The sequence below is a fragment of the Aquila chrysaetos genome, unplaced genomic scaffold (assembly GCF_900496995.4).
Source record: "Aquila chrysaetos chrysaetos unplaced genomic scaffold, bAquChr1.4, whole genome shotgun sequence".
Lineage (NCBI taxonomy): Eukaryota > Metazoa > Chordata > Aves > Accipitriformes > Accipitridae > Aquila > Aquila chrysaetos.
This window is the reverse complement of record NW_024470381.1, coordinates 744,432-769,522: the sequence shown is the minus strand read 5'-3', so window position 1 is coordinate 769,522 and position 25,091 is coordinate 744,432. Positions and strand designations below refer to the sequence as shown.

The 25,091-nt window shown below is 41.9% G+C and overlaps 1 protein-coding gene across 4 annotated transcripts in view; it reads right to left on the bottom strand.

Annotated features, from left to right (window-relative positions):
* LOC115337661 (leucine-rich repeat and fibronectin type III domain-containing protein 1-like protein) overlaps positions 1-25,091 on the bottom strand; it is a 75,093-nt gene that overhangs the window by 11,330 nt on the left and 38,672 nt on the right. For 2 of the 4 annotated variants that reach the window (XR_003922209.1, XM_030006017.2), the window contains exons 2-4: positions 22,479-22,638; positions 21,617-21,891; positions 1,046-2,440 (exon numbers count right to left, since the gene is read on the bottom strand). Coding sequence is in view for 3 of the 4 variants with exons in the window: in XM_030006017.2 (XP_029861877.1) it covers positions 1,046-2,440; positions 21,617-21,744 (1,523 nt within the window). In the remaining variant the exon portion in view is untranslated. The remainder of the gene's footprint in view (positions 1-1,045; positions 2,441-21,616; positions 21,892-22,478; positions 22,639-25,091) is intronic. The other 2 variants (XM_041121751.1, XM_030006018.2) reach the window with 2 other exon arrangements.

Below are 25,091 nucleotides of genomic sequence, written 5' to 3'. Positions count from 1 at the left end.
TACCAAAGCACTAGATTTGAACCCAGACTTTCAGGTATATTTCTGAAGCTATTAGATATCACTCTCCTTTCGCTTACTCCACTCCAAACTTTAGTGCAACCAGTGGCATTACATTAGAAAAAAATCATTATCACTCATTAGAAAAATCATTATCACTCTGTTTAGAGAAGTTATCATCCTTACGAAGCGCACAACTATGAAACATTAAATCCAAATCAAATGCTAGCTCCCACTTTCAAGTCATTCTACCCCTCCTTATCCCTTCCACCCTTGGTTAATCCCAAACAAAAGCCTATAAACAGAAAGGCAGATAATCAGAAACTCAACCAGCCCTGCATGAGGGAGCAGCTATAAACTTAATCTGCACGCTGTCCACTGAGACTTAAATAGTTATTCCCAAGTAAATTTTACTCCAGCGGACAAATGTGAAAACCACACAAATACATAACCTAAAACTTTCCATGCGGTGTCTAATTCATACCAGTGAGTTTTATCCCCATGACACCACAAAAGTGGAGAAAAGGAACCACGCAGCAACTGATATAGGCTGAAGGTTTGGCTTAACATGGTAAGGCCATATCCATATAGGCAGAACATAGCTTTGGGCATCTTGCAACTTTGGGCATCTTGATTTCTTCTCTCTTACCCATATTTTTAAGTAAAATAATTACACTTAATCAGCATAAAAGGTAACTAAAATCTCCATCTCAATTTCCTTAAATGTTAACAACTAAGATATTGCTCATCAGCTTCACTTGGTCCATTAAACTGGACTATGAAACTTAATTATGTCTGTAAAGAGTTTAGAGATCCTCAAGAGGCAGCGCAGAAGCAGATGTATTATTAGTTTTAATAGTGTAACTCAAAAATGGGAGTTTAACAAGCAAAGTCTAAGGCAGCCATTGCCTCCTCATCCCCTCATTTACAGTTACTCTTTGCAGGATAGCTCTCGTTACACAGAATATGTCAAACTATGCTCTCCTTTTTTCTTACTTCCACTACCTTCTTCACAGTGGTATGAGCATAGGAATGTGAGCAGCGTTACCTGTACACTAGTATGTCATCAGCAGAACTGTTATACTGAATCTGGTACATTCGAATCCCAGGGAGGTGATGCTGAGAAGGCCACTGGATAAGAGCAGAAGATGACGTCAGCTCAGCAACCATGACCGCCTTCTCTTGCTGAGCCTTCGTTTCATTTGGAAAGCTCGACTTGGCAGATATGAGAATATCTGAGGGGCCAGGCTCCGCGTCTTTATCACAGTTGGTGCTGTTAGCAAGGTTAGGGTACGGGGTAACGAGAAGTTTGACTGGAGCCGTTGACTCTCCCGCAGCATTTGATGCTATGCAGGTAAATGTGCCCTTGTCAGTCAAAGAAGTAACCAAAATATCCAGAGTACCATTCTCATAAGAAATCGTCCTAGATGTGTTAGAGACCAGCTTCCCATCGGGTGAGATCCAGCGAACGTAGGGATCTGGATCACCAACAGCTTTGCACTTCAAAGAGGCGCTTTGGCCTTCCGTCACTGTTAGTTTTGGGGTTCGGTGTGTTATCATTGGGGGTTCACAGACAAATTCCTCCTCTTTAATAGACCAAAAGTATTTGCCCATCAGTTCTGGTGGAGAGGCGCAGGTTTCTAGATCATCTTCTCTGGTGAGACGTCTCAGCCACACGAGTTCACAGTTGCAGTGCAAAGGATTCCCGCCAAAGCTAAGCACCAGGGACGAGAGCGGAGATCCTTTAGACTTGGCATACACCGGTATTCTGGAAAACAAAGGATCAGGAGGGATCTTTTTCAACTTGTTGGAGGTCATGTCTAGACGGGCAAGTTTGTGAAGGTTTGAGAAGATTCCCTCTGGCACAAACTCAATGAGATTATGATCCAAACTGACTGTATTGACATTAGAAAGTTTGGCAATTGTTTCCCAAGGAACATTAACAAGATTGTTGTAGGACAGATCCAGGTCTTCAATTGTTTCAATAAAGTCATCCAATGACCCAGGAGAGATACAGTTTAATTGATTGTTACTGAGTATTAAATGTCGAAGGTTAATTAAACCTTTGAAATGATCTTCATTGATGTAGGTCAGTCTATTACTATCCAAGTGTAAGGCGTGAAGGCCTTTAAGATCAAAAAATGCATAAGGCATGATTTGACTTATTGTATTCCTTGATAGTGTCAAATGAATTAGATTAGTCATGTTTGCAAAATCTTTTCTCCTAAGTGTAGTGATAAAGTTATCCATTAACCTTAGTTCGGCTGTTCTCCTGTCAATACTGGGGGGCACAAAGAGAAGCCCCGTCTTCGTACAGAGAATTGTGAAGGATGGAGACAGGTTTTGACACATGCATCTTTTGGGACACATCATGGCCTTCACGGCTGTGCTAATAACCAGTAGATAGACAACCAGCCTTTCCATCGTAAGAAAAATAACAGACCTAAAGGGGGGGGGGGGGGAAAGAAGAAATCCATGTAAATGTATTTTAATTGGGCATTAGAAATAGGTTTACATTGAAGTTTTCATTACAAGTCCACCTGTGCAAACTGGAAACACCTTCCGAGACAATAATAAAATTACCTGCTAATATTAACTTGGATGTTTTTAGAGCTAAGAGCTTCTAGTTCTGTGCTAGTTTGGCTCCACTTTCCTCCTGACAGCAACTCTTAGATTGACTGTGAGGCAACAGTCTATCACTACTGCTTCTCCAGGATGCACTAACAGGGTTATCTACCTACTAGCAGCTCTTCCCAACCAACAGTGTTAACAGTTGTACTTTAATAGGTGGAACAAAGCAAGATGTGAAGCTGATACTTGGTGAGAGAAATGTGAGGGGGAAAAAGCAAATAAATATACGAAATTTTTTTAGGTTAAAAATACCATCTACATAACTTTCTCTACACACATCTGACTGTTTGCTGGGGCTAGAACCTCATTTCAACCTGCATATCACTTCCTTACTTTGTGATTATGCTCCCCTCACTTTCTTGCCATTACAGATGTCCAACAACTTTTTTGTCTTACCCCTCAAGCTCATCTATGCCCCTCCTCAGTCTTACCTGTACTGAGCAGTGAGCTTTTTGCAGACATGCATGTTTTAAGGACAAGGGTTTTTTTCCCCAGGAGGTGGCAGGGGTCTAAAACTTCTACAGCAAATAAGAAGGAGAAATACATTCAAAGGCACTTCTGAAAAGCAAGGCTGTGTTCAATCACAGAAGCAGGTATATATTTTTTGTTCTGTGCAGCACAGGTAGCAGCTTTAGAAAAATAAATATCATAATTGCACATAGGTTTGATCAATGAAATTATCTCTGCGAAATCTCATGTATGCCAAGTTATTTCCCATTGTACTTGAAGTGCTTGCCTGCTATACCAAGGGTAGATTTTAATTTCTACTTTACCTCCAGCTGGCTGGAAAATTGCTAAGTGTGGTGACTCAAGCAACCACAAAGGCTAAAACTCCCAATCTGCAATGTAAAGGACTCAAACTATGTGTTTTGTGCGAGTGCCTTGGTACAACCCAATTCCAAACTCCAGCTGGTGAATCCTACTCCAAAAGAAGGGCAGTGGTCATTTTGCAAATGAGCCCATGTAGTTTTACTTCACGTCTAAGTTCTAGCACACTAGAGATCACAGCTGATTAAAGTTAGTTCCACATGACAATTCCTTCATATAGTGGGTAAATGCAGTGTAAAAATAATCAACTACTGCCTTTGAGAACAAGCGATGCAACACAAGACATGGTCCTCAATTTAGCACAAAGTTGGGGACAACATGATCTGCTGAGTCAGCTATCTGTAAAAGAGACTACCAAAGCTTTTGGTTACAAGAGCACGATTTGCTGTAAGTCAGCAGATTCTTACAGTATGTTTGTGGGTTTGGGGGTTTTTTTTGTTTGTTTTTTGTTGGTTTGGTTTGTTTTACTTTAATGATTTCCATGAGCTAGAGCTCCTTTACAGGGCAACAGATCTTTAAGATACAGAATTACAGTATCGCAGTTGCAGAGTCTGGAAATTAGTTTGGTTAGATCAAATTTAAAGCTCCACAGAGGGTAAAAACGTTATTAAAATCAACCCATTGCTTATACAGTATTATTACTTCAATTCGGAGAGCATGAAACTCAGTCTAAACCTCTTAACCATTGCTACGTATTCATTTGTTAGAGGTTAATCTTTAGTTGTATACAACCAAGTCTCTGCAAAGTATTTTGTAAAAAATAAACGAAAAAGAGACAACCCAATCAACCAAACCCTCTCCAAAACCTCGGAATGGTTAGAGCACAGACGCTATGAGAGGCTGTGAGGACAGGGCTTAATCAGCCTGGAGAAGAGAAGGCTTTGGTGGACCCCGTCGTAGAAACCTTCTCGTACCTCCGAGGAATTTATCAGGGAGATGGAGCCAGGCTCGTCACAGTGGTTCGTGACGGGAGATCAAAAGACAAGGGGCAGAAATTAATACAATTAAGGTTCAAGCTGGAGATGAGGAAAAAAAATCTTCTGGAAGCAGGTTGTCCGGAAAGGTTGTGGGACCTCCATTTTGGGATGAGGTGACTGGACAAAGCCCTGATCCCAGAGCTGACCCTGCTTTCAGCAGGAGATGGGACTACAGACCCTCAGACTTCTTCCCACCTGTGTTATCCTGTGACCCAATAGCCACGAGCACCTCCACATTTTTCACATTTCAGCTGTAGCTCTACAAACCTCTGCCTGTCTGATTTTTAGTGCTGGTTTCAAATTCCAATTCCAAACATCACTTTTTATATTTAAGAGTGTCAGTTCTATGCAGAAAATGATACATTTTCTGTTAAGAACAATGGAGTTAGGAAAACAAATCCTACAGTAGAGTTTGCACAAAGCGAGTTCACTTTATACTTACAATTTTTTCCTAATAAGCATCCTCTTAGTAATGTCTTGCTTCCTGATCATTTTTTTTCTCAACAGCTTTTATAATATTTAATATAGTCCACTACAAGCTTTATCTTCCAAGTATTTGCTTTTTTAAGAAACCCATTTCCACCGTCACTCCATCCTGCGCTCTGAACCCTTCTTGCCTCTAATGGCTCCATCTTTTCACTCCTGCTAGGTACAAATGATTAACGGATGTGCAACTATCCAAAACCAGACTGCTGTGCAATATTGTAATTCCCTTGTTTTGTCATTAGCAAATATTAATGCAACATTAATGGATTAACTGCCATCTAGGCTGTAAGAAACCGGGACAAAACCACCTCACTTAAACCATTATTCTGTTAAAAAAAAATATTAAATGTTACTAATGTGAAACCATGGCACTAAAATTAATGATTTTAAAGCCAACAATGAACATAGTACAATTACTCTTACAGACTATATAACCATCGCAAAGAAAGGGTAACTCATAAAGAAAAACTGCATATAAGTGAATTACTGCTGTTGCTCTGGATTCTTGGTAAAAGCAGGTTTGGCACTATCACCTAAAAACCGCATCAGGAACATATCTGATTGCATGGTAATACAGTAGTGTTTTTAAAGACAGTATAATCCACACCACCTCAACAGAAGGCAGTAAAAGAAATAAATTTCATGCTTATAAGACTACCCACAGATCTAGGGCACACAGGAAAAAAAATTTCTCTGAACTGTTGCTTATTGACTCATTTCCTCAGTTACCATCTGCACGGTTGCAGCTTAAAGTTCATGCAAAAAAAAATATCAGTTGAGGTAGTAATTTAATTTCAAAGTAATAAAGACCTATAGAATAGAATACTTCCAGTTGGGAGGGACCTACAACAGGGGGGTCATGTTCAAAATATGTGCAGAGACAGGGGTTTTTTCTGTTTTCCTACAGCAAAACGTTACTAGGTGATCACTGCCTATCATTTGTAGTCGAAATGGTATTTAAAGGAAGGGATATTTAATTCCAGCAATTCGCAGCTATTGGCCTATTAACTTTGTTCTGTTGGAAAGAATTCAGGTTGCCTTTGCTGTAAATACAACATTTTCAACAGCTTTAAATTGGTACCGTGGTACAGAGATTTCTTACACTCTGCAAAACACGCAGACTGTGTGAATAATGATGCGTAAAGACACTGTTTTACCAGCTTTAAGGAAGAAACTCCATCTTCCAAAAAATGGTCCTTCGTCAAGTGCCTTTGCTGGGGAACAGCACCTTTCTCCAACGCAATGCATATTTATTTCAGCATAATCTGTTTCCTTCTCTTGCACCTAGCTATTCATTTTACTGGAATTATTAGCAAAATATATTAAAGTACATGGTTTCCAGCCTATACTTGTTTATGGTGCATCTATTTGGCATTCATCTGCATCTTTCCGTGGAGTTTAAGGGATGTAGCTATGTCTGGTTTTTTGGTTCATTCTCCACTGAATGGGGTTCCTGACTCATGTGTCGAACATCATCGCCAACCATTCTACATCTAATACCATCATCACCTCCACCTTTGCCTGTTCAAAGACATGTCTTCCTGCTATTTTTGAGCACTCACTAAAGGCTTGCTAAATCTGTTATTCTCTTATCTACACCATTTAATTGCCTGGCACTGGCCTCACACAGTACCCTGAATACAAAAGCTGCAGCTGCATCAGCTTCTGATCGTACTCAGGTCTGTCCGAGAGAGACCTTGGCTCCCTATGGCACAGAAATCTTGATATACAGAGGGTGGCAAATTAATATTAGGTATTAGAAACAGCTATTTCATACCTTATTTCTTGCACCCTCATCACACAGAAACACAGCCCGAGATATTTCATCCACCCAAGCATTGCTTTTCCAACAAACAAAATTAAATCTGATACAGGAGATATTTCAGCAGAGGCTATCCACTGCTGAGTCTGGCCGAGATGAACAGACTGTGCTCTGACATATTTCAAACGTAGATTGTTTGACTGTCAGACTACCGTGACAACCTGGTCGCTGCACAAGACGGGCTCACCATCGGCATCCTTAGAAGAAAAAAACAAAAGCTTTTTCATGAGGGAGGCTTTATCATTACCCTTTTCTGATCCAGAATTAACCACCACATTGGAAAAAAAATCTTTTTAATTTACCAACAATTAATAATGTGCTTAATTTAGTGTCGCTTGCCTCACCTGTAGGTGAGCAAGAAACACTTCCAGTAAGTGTTTAAGAAGTATCTTGCTAATTTTCCTTCTTTTTTTTTTTTTTTTCTTTTCCAAGACCACTGGGAGTAAATCTCTAGACACACTTGGGCACAGAGCAGATTAGCCGCAAACCTGGTAGCCAGTGTTTCTCCAAACCCAAATTACCATAATTAATATTAATACTAGGGTTTTTTTGTAGTTTTTTTAAATCTAGTTCACAGCATAATAGGAAAACCAAACCATTTAATGTTAAAAATAACAAAATATAGAATATTTATTTTTTCCTGGCATTATTTTTCAGACATGTCAACTGTGCAGGTGAACTCATTTGCCTTTTCCTTTATCACCAGAAGGTGGCACAAATAAAATCCACCTGTCTGCCACTTGGCACTGGGGAATTGTATTTATAATACACAAAAATCACATTTCCAATCCCTACTGTAGAAGTGCAGAATAAGAAAACCAGAAGTAAAAGCACAGCAATAACTTTCATCTCCACGTTCATTTTTGCCTCGCCTACTTCAGTCATCCGTCAAGTGTGTTAGCAGACCTGAAAAATCATTTTTTTTTGTTTGTTTTGTTGTTTTGTGGTTGTTGTTGGTTTTGTCATCCCATTGCCCCCCACCCAAAAAACCCCCACAACAACTAGTTTCTGTCCCATTTCCTAAACTTTAGTGCATACCATATATTGAGGAAGGTATAGAAGGAATTACCACCAAAAGGTTAAATGCTTTATGGATTTATTGTGTGAGTATCTGCACTCCCTCCCTCTCTCTTTCCTTTCTCTAAGGGCCAAAGAGCTCATGATGAGCTGTGCTGATCTCTCCCCCCCCCCCCCCCCCCGAAAATCCTGAACTGGAGCCATTTAATCTGTGGTTGAGGTAGCCAGGACACCAATGTAAATTAGGAAACAGAAATAGCTCCTGTGGGTTTTGATAAATGGTCCAAGGTCTCCTGAAGATGTACTTGATGAAAAGCAGAGAGTGAATTATGTATTGATGTTTTATTTAAGGGCAGAGCAGCTTCTGGTGCAGGGAGTCTGGAGGTAATGCTACTTCAGAGTTGCCACACTGATAAATGAGCTATTCTTAGCCACGCTCTATATCTTTCACAGAGGCTACACTCAAACACAGCCAATATTAGCAATTAGAAGCATTCATTCTTTATTGGAAGATCTATTATGAATTGCAACACATCCCACCGCCAAGTCCTAGCACGTTGTACCTAGCGAAGTGTTTCAGTACATGTAAAATCATATTGGTTTTTATCTCCCTGGCTTCACCATCTGCTGCTTGTACTGGGGAATTTGGTGGACAAACAGTTCCACCTTCGGCTGATCTGAATGTCATGCTGTAGGTGATGCTCCGTTAGCAAGAGCAGCACCTCCCTGGGCACCGCTGAAAATCTGTGAGAATCACAGAGAATTTTCCTATCGTTCCCACTTGTGCAAGGACTGTTTGAGATTATCTGACTCTTAACAGCCCCTATTTGACAACGAAACTCTTGGAAATATATAAAGCACATTGTTCTGATGGACAGTGAATTTCAGATGAACACGCTTTTTTTTTGGACATTGATTCTTTCAATTCTTAAGATGAACAGACAAGCATAATTAATGTTAAACAACTGAGAGAACTGCTCAAAAACATTCCTTCAAGGGAAGGACATAATGATCAGAGTAGAAAAATGCTGTACAGTTTAGATCACACCTTCTTACTCAGGAAAGGCAAATTAGATCCCTGATGGAACAGGTCCTTGGCCCCGTTGGGTCTGGTGGATTAATGCCAGCAAAATCACCAAAAGTTTGTAGCTCCATGTTAGAAAATGGCTCCTGGTCAGAACTTCCCCACCAGGAGATGGAAAAGTTGAGGCCTTTTATCAAAGCAAAAATACTGCTCTTTGAGTGTCTGGAAATTTAGGAAAAGAGGCATGATAGAAGTAGAGGACTGCGTAAAACACCATGCACCAACCACCAAAGAAAATTGCAGCTCCAGCTTTAAGACTCTCTTGTAGGGAACACCGTTCGGAAGATCTCGCGATGTCACGGAAAGGTAGAAGGCTAGTCGTCGCCTCCCTATGACATATCAGTAATCCCACCTACTGTTGTTAGTATAAAAGGAATTAACTGCGCAATAAGGGACGGAGTTGGCACTCACACCATGTGTGTTATCTGTCTCTTCCCTGGTCCGGGCCGACCAGTGATCTAATCGCGGCACCTTGATATGTAGCACTGCTACACTCTCTCAACTCCTCAAAGAGGTTGTTGGAGTTTTTATTTTAGGATAGTCTTGAAGCAATTTGGTGACATATTTTACAAGACTATAAAAACCACAAATGGCTCTTTACGACACTGAAAAGGGAAACTTTTGCTGCTTAAACCAAAAATCATCTTCTTAGAAGGGCCTGGGTAGACCTTTTGTGGATAGTTTCTAGACATACTTTAACCTCTGTAACATAAAATGCCATAAAATATCCCTCTCTGGGTAGAGGACGGGAAGATGAGTCAAGGGTCTTAAGTCTCCATAGCGTATAACTTCATTCTGATATGGACAGTTAATATTTGGAGTAGGGTTAATTGCCCATCACTCGTTTAACATCAAGTATTTGGATATGCAATGAAGCATCCCTGTGCATTCTGCAGTCTTGCCTAATCTGGTCGCTCCAGCATGGTCCTAATTTCTAAGGTTAATTTAGTTTCCTGTCATCACAACAAACCGTGATGCCTTCTAAAACAGTTTTCCGAACAACAAGGAAGGCAGAAAGAAAAGGAAGAAAGGCAGAAAAAAAAAAGGAAGAAAGGCAGAAAAAAGAGAAGAAAAAAAAAAGGTATGCAGACTTGCATGCTGTCCTGGTTTCAGCTGGGGTGCTTAGTTGCTGGCTGGGGTTAAACCCCGACACATGCCTATGTAAAACCCTCGACATGAAGCTTTGTTAATGCACTTGCTGTTAACACCAAGGGAGAAGGGATTGCCCAAAGCTCCACAAGTCTCTGTGTAGAAGCCAGTGATATAAGGCACCGATGCTAAAAATAGCAAAAAGGGGCCAATTACGAATGGCATGCTGCCGCAGTGCCAGGAGCTGTGGCATCCCGATAAACGTACCTGTGAAAGACAGCGCATCTCCCTGCAGGCTTCAGAGCCAGATACTGCTGCTTTGCATAAAAGACAAGCAACAGGGTTGTCTGACTTCCACTGAAGTGCTCACACGGCAGCTGCATGAAATACAATAAACTCAACTTTGTGGCAGCCCTCAGACAAAGAACTTTGTGACAAAACTCTTAGCACTGAATTTGCATTTCCTACTTGTGGCCAACAGGTTGAGGGAGGGGATTCTGCCCCTCTATTCCACTCTGATGAGATCCCAGCTCTGGGGTCCTTGGTACAGGAAAGACATGGACCTGCTTGAGCGGGTCCAGAGGAGGCCACAAAGATGATCCGAGGGCTGGAACACCTCTCCTATGAAGACAAGCTGAGAGAGTTGGGGTTGTTCAGCCTGGAGAAGAGAAGGCTCCGGGGAGACCTTATTGCCGCCTTTCAATACTTAAAGGGGGCTTAGAAGAAAGATGGGGACAGGCTTTTTAGCAGAGCTTGTTGCGATAGGACAAGGGGTAGTGGTTTTAAATTAAGAGGGTAGATTCAGACTAGATATAAGGAAGAAATTTTTTACGATGAGGGTGGTGAGACACTGGAACAGGTTGCCCAGATCGGTGGTCAATGCCCCATCCCTGGGAACACTCAAGGTCTATGATCATTCTATGATGATTCTATGATTCTACTTATGCTGGTGTAACGTAGAGGTGATAGCCACTTTCTTCCATCACAAGGCAGCTTTCAAGAGGGGTGTGCAACCATTGCAAGGGCTTATAATGGCCTCATGACCACTTCAGCCAAACCTGCACGAAACTCCCCCAAGATCACTCCTGTGACCTTCCACATTTAGGTTTACAAACTGCACACACAATGCAAATTGTGCTGCGCTCTATGATCTGACACAGAGGGATCTCTACAGACCACCAAAGTCTGATATTAGTGCATTTTTTCAGTGAAAGCGCTCACACAAGTATCAGCAAGGACAATTCACTGTGCATTCACTATATTAGCTATTGTAGTATTTCCAAAAGAATTAACAAATTTATTTATGATTTTTCCCTTTATGAGATTATCCACTCTATTCCAAACAATGATTACAGAACACAAGCAAGTTCTGGCATTTCTATCGATTAATTCAGTGCAACTAGCTGTTTATCTCAACAGGCTGCAGAAATAGGCTGACAGTTCTCATGCAGTTCAACAAGGGGAAGAAGTGCAAAGTCCTGCACCTGGGGAGGAACAACCCCCTGCACCAGTCTATGCCAAACAAACCTAGGGAGAACTTTGTATGAAGAATTAAACCCAAGTATTCTACAGCTCACCGCAAAAGCTTTTCTGACTCCAGTCTTGGTTGCAAGAAGAAACTGTCCCAGCACTTAAGTTTCATGGCACCTCTTGGATGATCTTGCCTTATCGGTCAAGACTGCTGGAACAGCATTTTATTACTGCGTAGCAACCCCAAAGGAATTACAGTATTGTCACTAAAGCACTACACACTTTTCATAAATATTCATGAAGTTCAACAAGGCCAAGTGCAAGGTCCTGCACATGGGTCAGGGCAATCCCAAGCACAAATACAGGCTGGGCGGAGAATGGATTGAGAGCAGCCCTGAGAAGGATTTGGGGGTGTTGGTTGACAAGAAGCTCAACACAACCTGGCAACGTGCGGTTGCAGCCCAGAAAGCCAACCGTATCCTGGGCTGCATCAAAAGAAGCGTGACCAGCAGGTCAAGGGAGGTGATTCTCCCCCTCTACTCTGCTCTCGTGAGACCCCACCTGTAGTACTGTGTTCAGCTGTAGGGCCCCCAGCATAAGAAAGATGTGGACCTGCTTGAGCAGGTGCAGAGGAGGGCTACAAAGATGATCAGAGGGCTGGAGCACCTCTCCTATGAAGACAGTTGGGGTTGGGGTCTGAGGGAGTTGGGATTGTTCAGCCTGGAGAAGAGAAGGCTCCAGGGAGACCTTATAGCAGCCTGCCAGTACCTAAAGGAGGCCTACAAGGGCATGTAGTGATAGGACAGGGGGTAATGGCTTTAAACTGAAAGAGAGTAGATTTAGATTAGATGTAAGGAAGAAATTCTTCATGGTGAGGGTGGTGAGACACTGGCACAGGTTGCCCAGAGAAGCTGTGGCTGCCCCATCCCTGGCAGTGTTCAAGACCAGGTTGGATGGGGCTTTGAGCAACCTGGTCTAGTGGAAGGTGTCCCTGCCCATGGCAGGGGGGTGGAACTAGATGATCTTTAAGGTCGCTTCCAACCCAAACCATTCTACGATTCTGTAGGAGGAAATATATTGAGACAGCTCTATTATGCTGTTAAAAAGACTCTCAGATTCTCTTAAAGCAGCCTTAATGAAAGAGTGGAAACAAGCAGTGGCAGGCGGTCACGCAAATGTCAGACGTGAGGAAGGGGAAAAAAAAATTAGAAATTTATTACTCAGTCTTTGAATACAAGATGGTTCTTCAAAACACAAGAACTCACCCACTTTCTCTGCAAAACAAATGGAAAAATGCGTTTACTGTTCACCAAACCATGCTCAAAGGACTGACTTATTAATTGTGGGATTTCGATAGCACTTAGGCCTTCTGCAAGCTATTTAAAAGGACCGATTTCAGTGCACTAAGTCCTCTATTATTCTCTTCCAGTGATGATTCATGAACTTTCACGTTTGACATGTATTTGTATAGCTTAGAGTGAGGTGTTGGCTGTTGGCAACAGGCAGTAGAAAGGGACAACATAGCCCTTTCCCAATGCCTTGAGGAGCAGAATCCCCATTGCTATTAGCTGGGGATCCACCTGCAATGGCAACCCCTAATTGCACAGCTGTTACATGAGCTTTCCTAGCAGGACTGTGAAAATCCTTCTGAGTTCAAAGCTGGAAGGCAAATGTTTGGGAAGTACCTGGAAAACTGCAGAGTTTTCTCTGCAGAGAAGAAACCAGAGTTCTGCACAATTATTTACTAACTTTATGAATTAATAAAACCTCTTGCATAGGAAAGAGCTTTGGCATTACGATTGGAAGTGGCAGTGCTGTACCTGTGCACTGGGTCTCTGTTACAAGGCTGTAAAATGAAATCTTGGGTGTGCAGCTACGGTTGTACAACAATACACGCACAGTCCCCAGTAAGAAACTGCTCCAGAATAAAGCAGAAGAAATACCAGCAGTTGGGCTTTACTTGCTTACTACTCATATAAACATTCATATTGCAAATAACATCAAGCCATTGAAATGCAAACTAAACAAACACCACCAAAACCCACCACACACACTACAGCAATTTCTCCCCGCATAATATTACTTTCTGAAACCACTTCTGCAGGCTTTCCCATTCTTGCAATCATTACAGACCATTAATTCACACTAACTGGACCACAGTCATTATGCAACTTGATATTATTTGGAAATATATTCAGCTGCAACGTTAAGCAAACTGCATGGAATGAGCTGTAGAAGATTGACACCCTAAACCATACTATGATGGACTGAGCAGGGAACACAAAAAATATTGGTCTTACTTGCAGGCTCCTTCAGTGGCATTAAAAATCCTGAAGAATCATAGAATCATTTAGGTTGGAAAAGACCTTTGAGATCGAGTCCAACCATAAACCTAACACTGCCAAGTCCACCACTAAACCACGTCCCTAAGCACCAGTCACGTTTTGCACCACAGATACTATAAACTGCTACTGCTGCTGGAAAGAGAACCTCTACTTCTCCCAGTGCCATCCGCTGCCTCTACTTAGAGAGCATTTCCCAGCCTCCTCTTAAAATGTCAGCACAGCGCCCGTCCCACATGAATTGCGACCTCAAACCAAACAGCACTGTCTGCAGGCCAAGCCTGCATGGGAACCCACCGAGATGAACATAAGGACCGGCTGTAGGAGATGCTGTGGATGACTCAGGTTGGAGCGTTTGCTTTGAGTCACTGTTGAATCAACGTTGGATTGTGATACTAGGTGTCACGGTGCTGCCTTCTTAAAAAGAAATCATTATGCATCAGCTCTTCTCTCTTGCATTACTGAAAGAGGGAAAAGTGGGATTTTTATGAAGCGAAACAACAAGTAATGAAGTGTCCACCTACTACTATTAGGCATTTGCTATGAGAAGATGTTCAACACTGTTAGCAACTCTACTGTTTCCACTCTTTAACTAGCCCAAAATGTTTTACAATTGATGACAGCTAATGACACTTATAACAAGGCTGGCAGACAATAATTTCACTACAAATCCCATGCCACCACCGTTCCCACCATTCAAAGTCTAACAAGCATAAAATTGCATGCTCAATATGTATGCAGGCAGGTATGTCATTACTCTTGACAAAGAAATGATAGTATTTGTAGACAGTACGTTAACAAAAGAATAATATTTATATGAAAATCACCTTTGGTTCAATATGAAGAAAATGGGCTGCATAGAAAAATGTCTTTTTTCTACAGAAATATTTAATTCTTCTCAAACTTCCCTTCTTCCCAGTAGTTGTTAGCACATTGAAGACTAGTCACTGAGCAATGGATTTCAGTGCAACCGTTGTAAAGCTAATCGCTCTCCTCCTTTCTAACACTGTACTAGGGAGCTGAGATCAACTTAACATCAAGATTTTTTTTTTTTCCTTTATGCAATTCCTTTCACCTTTACAAAGTGCAAGATAAATCAAGTTACCCCTCTGTGGGTGCCCAAAATTTAGTCCCTAATAACAAGGAGGCTGCTTTAAACTGTTTCAGCAAGACTTTAAATAAATGTCTTTGCTTAAAAGGAAAGAAAGTACTCTACACTTAAACTGCAGTCCTGCTCATTTGCATTTGAGAAATTAATGGGAACATTCTGATTGGTTTAATATTAATGCATTTGAACAACTCATTCATTGCTGGCACTGACAGAGGTATACTTGAGACAAATCAGTCTACTGGGATGGGAAGACTCTTCTGTAATCCAGTAAAGCATGCTTTATCAGCTGATCTCTGCAATGCATCACTGAAAGCCATTTTGTTAGCCCCTGGGAAGTCTCTCTTGTTGAAAACTGGCAGTGATACTTCCTCACGCTCCCTCTCAGTTGCTGTTTCATCTCTGAAGAGCATGCAACTGCCTTTATCTCTGACAGCTCTGAGCATTTCTAAGGCAGCAGTACCTAGAGAGAACAACTATTCCTGGCTGCAAAGGGTATCAGGTAAAAGCTAAGCATGTTCCTCTGAAATCTGATGCACACCTCACTTTGGGACAGGGCTTAGACACGACCAGCCCAGAGACAAGCAAAGATTTTGACTATAAGCAGGGGACCGCTTGGTTTGTACCACTCGACACCTTCCTTTTCTGTTTAAGAAAAAACACATCGTAATTTCTTTATCAAAGCAGCATCCCAAATTCCAACTTATTTGGGGGGCCCCACAAGCTCTACTGCCATCATGAAGAGACAATCCACCATCTGCAGATAGCATGGCAAATAAGGCAGGATGAAGAACGACCAACAAAATGCAATCAACACATGATAGGGCTCTGCTTTTGCAACACAAGCACAACATTCAGGTTTTTTTTTTTCAGTGTTTCCCCATCATCTCTACCTTCTGCCCTGCTGCTGGGACTTAAATCCACAGCAGAGCTGGGAGGAAAAGAAAAAAAAAAAAAGGCCATTCTTGGTCGCGTGCTGCACAAAGTAATGAAACCATATCACAAAGGCAAGCATTCTTGCCCAGCATGCATCAGTTTCCAAAGAGACTTATAAACCCCTTGGCATCAAGATTAATGACTTATTTTTTTTTAAATTGCAATTGTTCAGAACAGTTGTGCAAAGTTTACTGTGTTCCTTTCCTCTCAGCTTGCAATTTCTTCTATTAGCTTGAAGCAGGATCTCTCTCTACCACCTTCCCTGATTAATGCAGAAAAATCAGGAAGCCACAGATGCCACGAAATCAGAAGTTTGTAGGAAAATACTTCTTGCTGAGCGCATGTGTCAGGGGATGCCAGCTCGATCAGCATAGCAATAAGAAACAAGCCCACTGTAAACACATATATACAGCAGATATAAAGACTAGCACTTTACTGTGCCTTGCCCAAAGGTCCAAAATTACACTTTAAAAAGCACAAAGTATTCCTGAGCCTTTGTGATAATTGCCAGCTCATCTATTTTCTCCTCAGTTGCCAAATGGTTTAGCTTCACAGCCCAAAAACACAGAGGGTCAGCGAATAGCTTCTAGCAATTGTCCTGGCATTACCAAAATGCAACTTCTTTGGTTCTCCTACAACCCAGCAGTCCCACTCTTCCCTTTGCCTCAGACCAGCCTGATATCAAGAAGCCCTTTAAGACTGTTGCATTTAAGTGCATCTCACCAGATAACTGCACTGTGCAAGGAAGCAATGGAGTATTTCCCTTTATTAACATAAAGCTATAGAGACCGTTCATAATCCAGTGTGCTGCTTATTAATCGGCCCATGCTACACATGGAACTTATTCAACAGGCTCTACCATAGTTCTTAATTTGCCTTAATAACTGGGATGGTGTTCAAGAAGCATATTTGTGCTGCAGATATAAAATTCTTGTAGCAAGGCAAAGATATGCTGAGAAGCAATTTGATCCAAATGGAGCTTGCTGGGTATATATTCAAAGATGACATATTAGTTCAAAAAAATTCATCAAGACAATTAACACATACTTCAGACATCCATACAAACCAAAACTCTTCAAGAAGGTGGTTAATGTACCACCACGTGGTGGTGTGCCCCAGTTTTATTCCAGCTTGAATTGCATTTGTCGCTGGCCGGAGTACATTGAAAAGCTGATATGCTGCCTTTGAAGGACAAAAAGGATGCCAAAAGTTAATCTAGACTGACATTTTTATTCAAAACACAAAAGATACAGCAGACTGGGGAAATAAAAGAAACTAGCATGTTAAGTGTCACTTTGACCTTTGTAGATAAAGGATTCAGAAGCATTTGGGGGACAAAAAAAAAAAAGAAAAAAAAAAGAAAAAAGAAATATCAAGCTCCTCAAAGGTTGTAGCAAACTGAGCATCAAAAGTTACCACCATTCCCTTCAGAAATAAATGTTAAATATTTAGTTAGAAAATAATCTGCCAAGCAATGCTTAAAAAGCTACTCTTTTCCTTTTTGAAATATGAACCCCATGCAAATGACCCCTCTACCACAAAAGAGACAATACTTCTGTATCAATTAATTCCTGACCACTAAGCATCCCTCAGACTCAACACTGAGTCTGGCTTTGCAGTTGAAGAGCAGAATTAAGAGGTTTTTGTTTGGTGGGGTTTTTTTGTTGTTTGTTTGGGGGTTGGGGGGGGGGTGTTGTGGTTTTTGTTGGGTTTTTTGTGGGTTTTTTGCGGTCTTCCTACACAGGAAGACTCAAGTGCTCTGGCAAGACAATTTGGCAAGATCTGCAGCCTTCAACAGAAAGGGAACAAGTCTCTATAATCATACAAGCATCTGCTATAAAGGAGACAAAACCCAATACTGGCTAGAAAAGCAACTCACTCTTGGCCCCTAGAGAGCACCTTGTTTGTGAAATGCTCATAAATTCTCCAAAAAGGACTGAAGTGGAGACTGTTGTATGTAAAAGTTGAGATTGCCAGATGGTAAGTTTGTTTTTATCCTGCAGATAGGATAAGAAGACAATGGAGTCCTACAACAACAAAAAAAAAAACAGAGGGGAAAAAATAATAATAAAAAAGAAAAAAAATATCACTGAAATGCAAGCTAAGCCTCTAGGTTTTGCTTGTTACTAGAATTAAAAATGATGGAGGGGGAGAGGATTTAAAAAGGGGGGGGGCAAAACAAAGCCTGCGTTTTAGGTTTTGGTGGGATTTTTTGGTTGTGGTTTTGGTTGTTTTTTTAAACTATTTTGAATTGGATTATAAAACTACATAATGTCTTCTTGCTGCTGATACGCATAATACGCACCGCAGGAGCTGTCAGCAAAGGCAGACTATTTAAGAGGGCCAATTAACTCTAGTTGTGTAGCTTATCTTGATTTCTGCAGCAGAGAATGGCAGCCTCTTCACGATGAGGTAGTTTGTCATTATGACCCAAGCAACAATAAAGAGGCTTCCATTTCATAACAGGGCTAAGAAATAGCAACTGAAACACACTTGCTCTAACACAGAGATCTTGACCCTTAGCAGGAGCACGGTGTAGATTCAAGCAGTTGATTAATCACCCACCATCTACAGTGGCTGTTTCTGGAGAGCTCTGGTGTAGCTACAAGGCATTCCCCCGCCCCCCCCCCCCCCCCCCCCCCCCCCCCCCGGAGAAATTCCTTAAATGACAATGCTTGGAAACAAAGTATTTTTAGAAGTGAGAAGTGTATTGCTGAATATCTCCACTGAATGTTTAATCAGTGCTCAGTGAGCCTGGCTGAATACAGTTTAGAAATGTTTGTATCCAAATATGGTTTTATTTTATTTATTTATTTTTAAACACATCCTATTTCTTCTCTTCATCTGAGGTCAAGCCTGTGACTAGAAAGAGGTGGAGGGTGCCTCTTAACATCACCAGGTTGCATCATGCCCCACATGGTTGTTCTAGAAATTAGCTGTAGGTACACATCCAAGCTGTTAATGTTGTGCATAAATAAGTACATCTACATAATCTCCTTTAAACGCCTTATTCCAGTTAAATTGGAACAGATAGTAAACACCACCAAAAAAATCCGTAACATTAAAAAAATAATAATACACAGTGATTTCCAACACTAAGAACTTACCTAATCCAAGAGGAAAGTGAGCTGGTGTTTCAGGGCAAGAGCAAGCACCACTATAAATCTTGAATAAGGGGCTCACCACTCCCATTCTCCCAAAAGACTCTACTGTATGTGAATTAATATTAAAAATGGAAGACTATTTGGAATTGTCCAGCACACTAAGACTACCTGAGCACCAGAAAGCTCTATTTTTTCCTCCAGCTTCTGGCAAGCAAAAGGGAGTCTAGCTCCACAGGCATCATTATTTAGCACAATTCTCACACACATAGAGCTGGCATTTGTTGGGAAACATGTTTTTTCCTTCCATATAACACACAGCACATATGTCATACCTCTCAGCCGTCAAGTATACTGCTGTACGGCTCTCATGGTATTTGTAAATTCTCTCCCTTTTCCCATAAATATTTTATTTAACTGACAAGGTCTCATTTTATGCATGGGAAGGATCAACTACACCTGAACCATTCCTGACAGGTGTTGGTTTTAATCTTCAAATCCTCATTCATCATAGGAAACCTCTCTGCACTGCTCTTGACACCATCACGTACCCGACAGCGGCACACCAGATCTTTCCACCCACTGAATTAAGACAAGCAAGACCCTCTGCTCAGTCCCTCTGCCTTCTCCAGGGAGATATTCAACCTCTCTTGACTATATTTGGCATGGAGATGAGCAGGATGTCAGTACAGGAAGGACATGGACCTGTTGGAGCAGGTCCAGAGGAGGGCCACAAAAACCGTCAGAGGGCTGGAGCACCTCTCCTATGAGGACAGGCTGAGAGAGTTGGGGTTGTTCAGCCTGGAGAAGAGAAGGCTCCAGGGAGACCTTATTGCAGCCTTCCAATACTTAAAGGGGGCTTAGAAGAAAGATGGGGACAGACTTTTTAGTAGGGCTTATTGCAATAGGACAAGGGGCAGTGGTTTTAAATTAAGAGGGTAGATTCAGACTAGATATAAGGAAGAAATTTTTTACGATGAGGGTGGTGAGACACTGGAACAGGTTGCCCAGATCAGTGGTCAATGTCCCATCCCTGGGAACGCTCAAGGTCAGGTTGGACGGGGCTCTGAGCAACCTGACCTAGTTGAAGATGTCCCTGCTCATTGCAGGAGGGTTGGACTAGATGATCTTTAAAAGGTCCCTTCCAACCCAAACTATTCTACAATTGATGATTCTGTGATTCCAATGCCGAATTAAGGTTTCTCCTTTCCATGGAAGCAGGCTTTAAAGCACAACACTTTGTACAGGTTTTTCTGGAGCACCAAGTAACTGCCATATTTACACCACCACTTTGTTAATCCTCACACTGGAAAGCATAAAAGGGAAAAACCCACACAACACAAACCCCTTTCCTGCAGAAATGTTTTAGCACTTCAGAGACTGGCTATTAAAAGCCTACTTCATCATAACCTTCCTCCCCTAATTAAAACAGCTTCTGCAGGCTGAGGAATACAAGGGTATGGTTGAACTTAACCACAGCTGTCTCCAGGATTTTTTTGACCTTCCAGAAGCCAAGGATTGCTCTTGAAAGCTGAAAGGTTTCCAAACGTTACTACTTAAAACAAAGAATATTGTTGTTTCTGATACTGCCTTTAAATGTTAGGCCAGAGAATCACAGCATCAGCATTACCAGTAATTAAATGCTTTGCAAAGTGCTACAAGATGTTCCACTTTGTGAAAAGCATTACGGAAACCCAAGTTGCTCGCTGCTGTGAGATAATCAGAAAGCTCCAGCCCCTTTTTACTCTATTCATGTAAAACTTTGTTGTGCTATTCCAGATAACTCTAGTTTAGCAGATGTTAGAAATTAAAGCATATCCAACACTGTCCTTACCTTGGTGACCTCAAAACTTTAAGCTTTTTCACAGGTTTCCAAGCAAATTTCCTAAATATTCTCAAGAGTTTTGACTTACGAAAAAGCAACTGATGAATTAATCTTAAATGCTCTGTGGTCTTGGAGGCTACATTCCTTCCCTAAAACCGCTCCTAACCCTCTCTGCAGAGCAGAAATACGAAATGCATTACAAGCGACAAACAAATGCACAATTGCCGAGATTAAACTGGAGAAAGAACCAGGAATTGAAGCAATGCACACTCCCAAGGGGTCAGAAAAGTAGCAGCAACAGCAAGTTAAAAAAGCCGAGTGCAGTGAATTGCAGGGCACTCATTTGGGAATAAGCCTAATGAACCCTTTGCTATCTTTTTCTCTCATTTAATTCATTTCTCCTTGATCCATCTTGCTTTGAAATGGAAGTCCAAAGAACTACACAGTACTTCTGCAACAACTGCCAGTGTGAAACTTGTAGATATATTTTACTCTCCGATGGAATATGTTACCTGTAGGTACCTTATCTGACCAGAATCACTAAGCATACATAAACTTTTCCTCTTTCATTAATGCTCTATAGGATGCTCCAAATTCTGTAGGATTGCAGATTTTTAACAGGATGCTTCAGAGACAGGACTGACATAGCCATTTTTCTGGTGGTTTATTGAAACAATCTATAAAATTAAGTCCATTCTGGTGAATTAATTATCCCAAACTGGAGTAAGCTATTAATAATAAACTGAATTATTCATGATTCAATTCCTTTGCAGTATCTAACACATACACCCTCCCAGGTATTGACGAGTGTGCAGGAGAAGCATGTAAACCATTTGCATAAAAAGCCCCCAGAAATGCAAGTAAAAAACAGAAGATGGGAAAGAGTCCCAATATCAACCCTACCTTTCAGTCACTGGACGCATAAACTTTTCCTGGTAGTTCAGCTGCAGGTTGCAGTAGTCAACCGCAGCCTTTTTTCTATTCACCCTCAGCATCCTGGAGCATTTTCCTTGAAGAATTACAATATCCATATCCAAGAGGAGGCACACAGGACTATATATAATGCAGCTTTATGTTGCTGCTGACAATGTGCCCTTGCAACTGTGCCCATTTGCTCACTGCTAAGTGGCATTTCCCACAGAGACCTGCATACACTGGACAAGATTTGCCCAACAAATCTGGCAGAGAACACAGAAGGGGTTTTAGAATTATTTTCTGAATCATAAAACCTACTGATAACTTCCCCAAAACCTACAGTGCCAAACTAAGCAACGCTGTGAACACAGAAAACAAATATTAAAACACAAAATACCAAATCTAATTACACGATGGCAAACAAAATAGGTGTAGATAACCTTAACACAGTATTAGTCTAGGGGACTATTCATACTGGCTGTAGTGGCTATTGCCTTTTCTAATTGCAGCACTTCATGCATTCCAGTTGCTACTTGGGTCAATGCCCTGTTCTCCAAAAATTGCTTTCTTGCTCTAAAGGAAGATTGTTTGCTTTCATATGAACTTAATTCTGAAACGCCTATCTCTGGAAACTGAAGAAATGGTAGTTCAAAAACAATGGAAGCTCAACCACCTTTTTTTTTTTTTTTTTTTTTTTTTTTTTTTTTTTAATGGGGGATTTTACTGTGATTTTAATTTGTGTGGATGACCAAATACAAGAACATAGCTCTAAGGCCTTAATGAAACATAAAAGGGCCCCTATCCTGATGGAAAAGCAGGGGGGATTAAGCTCTTCTTCCTTCAAACTGACCTTTGAGTTGAGTGTCAAACCTGTACCACTCTGTGCTGCTTTTTGGGAGTCTCCTGTGCTTTCATTAACGGTTCATTTCAGTACAGAGTCCTCAAGGTAATGGATTCTCCAGTCAGATTCACAACGTAGCATTGTGGACATCATGAAGTGGCCATCCATCCTGAAATTAAGAAGTTATGTTCTCTTCCAGAATTGCACTTTATCAGAAGCATTAGGAGTGACAATATTGCAGCAGAGGCAGCAGCTGCAAGGATTGAATATCAAATGGTACAGCAACCTAGAAAGGGCAGCCAATCTCAAGATAATCTTCTCTTCTAAAGCTCCTCTTCTAAACCTGCCAAAAATTGTTAAGAGACTGTTTTTCTCCAGAAATTAAAAGTTGTAGACAGATGTCCTAGTTTCAGCTGGGATAGAGTTGATTGTCTTCCTAGTAGCTGGTACAGGGCTATGTTTTGAGTTCAGTATGAGAAGAATGTTGATAACACTGATGTTTGCAGTTGTTGCTAAGTAGCGTTTAGTCTGAAGTCAAGGATTTTTCAGCTTCTCATGCCCAGCCAGCGAGAAAGCTGGAGGGGCACAAGAAGTTGGCACAGGACACAGCCAGGGCACCTGACCCAAACTGGCCAACGGGGTATTCCATACCATGAGACGTCCCATCTAGTATAGGAACTGGGAAGTGGGGGCAGGGAATCACTGCTGGGGGACTAACTGGGTGTCGATCGGCGGGTGGTGAGCAATTGCACTGCGCATCATTTGTACATTCCCATCCTTTCATTATTGCTGTTGTCATTTTATTAGTGTTATCATTATCATTATTCGTTTCTTCTTTTCTGTTCTATTAAACCGTTCTTATCTCAACCCACGAGTTTTACTTCTTTTCCCGATTTTCTCCCCCATCCCACTGGGTGTGGGGGGGAGTGAGTGAGCGGCTGCGTGGTGCTTAGTTGCTGCCTGGGGTTAAACCACGACAGTCCATTTTGGCGCCCAACGTGGGGAACGAAGGGTTGAGATAACGACAAACCTGACCAGAGCTCGTTAAAACAAATTTGTTATAAGCATTCATTATATTGGTCTAATAGTCACTGGTCATTATGTTGATTTATGTGTTCTTAGAGTTGTTGCTCTGGTTTTTAAAGTTCTGTTATGTATCACCTCGCTTGCTGTATGTAGTCCCTCTTCTGCTGCTTATCATCCATGGGAGGTGGATTAAGGTTTTCGCTTTGATGTATTGTATAACACTGGTTTATGGTATGATAAAGTCATCGGTTGTGGGATTAATCCGGTATTTGCACTCAGCATTGTCACCTTTATACTGCGGGAGCCACCTGTGGGAAACTATTAATAATTATACCATTTACCTTTCCTCCTTGGAAAACCAGTCTATGGGTGGGATACCTCTCTTCCCCTCTCCTTTCTCCTTCAGTCCAGTTACAATGGTGTTTGGGAATTTTGAAAAATTTGAATACTCTTGGGATGTTGAGACCAGCACGGCCCTAGCCCTACTGCTGGGAATTAGCATGCTCCTGAATGTGGTTCAGCTCTTGTTTAAGGTTAAACAACTATTTAAGAAGATCACCCAGAGGTCTGCCCCGAGGCTGGATAATTAGGAGTGGCAGGGTGTGTGGGGTAGTATGGGCAAGTACCTAGAAAAGTGGGCACCTCCAATGTTTTGGAAATTCACCCCTGAACAAGTGCAGAATCCAGAAGAACTAGTAAAATATCTGGAAAAGGTATGCTGTCACCCCGGCAGCTCCAGAGAGATACAAATCACTGCAACGTGCTGGGGCCTGGCCCATGCCTATCGAGCCCTGTTCGACACAACTCAGCACCCTCAAGGGGAAGAGAAGGTCTCCGGATCTAACAACAAAACGATGAGCACTGCGGTCACCCAAATCTCAGCAATGGGCACTGCGACCCCTCCAGCCCCGGCGACAAGCACAGCGGCTACCCAAACCTTGGCAACGGGCACTGCGGTCCCTCCAGCCCCAGCGACGAGCACTGCTGCTACCCAAACCTTGGCGACAGACGCTGCGGTTATCCAAAACCCGGCGAGCGATACTGCAACTGAACCAGCGGATCAACCTGCACCAGTATCAGTTGCCCCCGTCCAGAAAAAGAAATATACAAAAAAATCAGCTCGCTTAGCAAAGGATGAAGGTGAACCAGGGTCATCACGGGAACAGGAGGAAGAGGCAGAACCAGAGGTAATAACCCGGTCCCTATCCTTGAGTGAGCTGCGGGATATGCGAAAAGATTTTGGCCGCCGTATAGGTGAGCATATTATCACCTGGCTCCTCCGATGCTGGGACAATGGGGCTAATAGCTTGGAATTAGAAGGTAGGGAAGCCAAGCAGCTGGGATCGCTTGCCAGGGAAGGTGGCATTGACAAGGCAATTGGAAGAGGAACACAAGCCATCAGCCTCTGGAGGCGACTCCTGTCAAGTGTGAAGGAAAGGTACCCCTTTAAGGAAGATGTTATATGTCAATCAAGCAAGTGGACCACCATGGAAAAAGGTATCCAATATCTGAGGGAATTAGCTGTGCTAGAGACGATTCATCATGACCCGGACAACCCACAATTACCCAAAGATCCAGACGAAGTCCAATGCACAC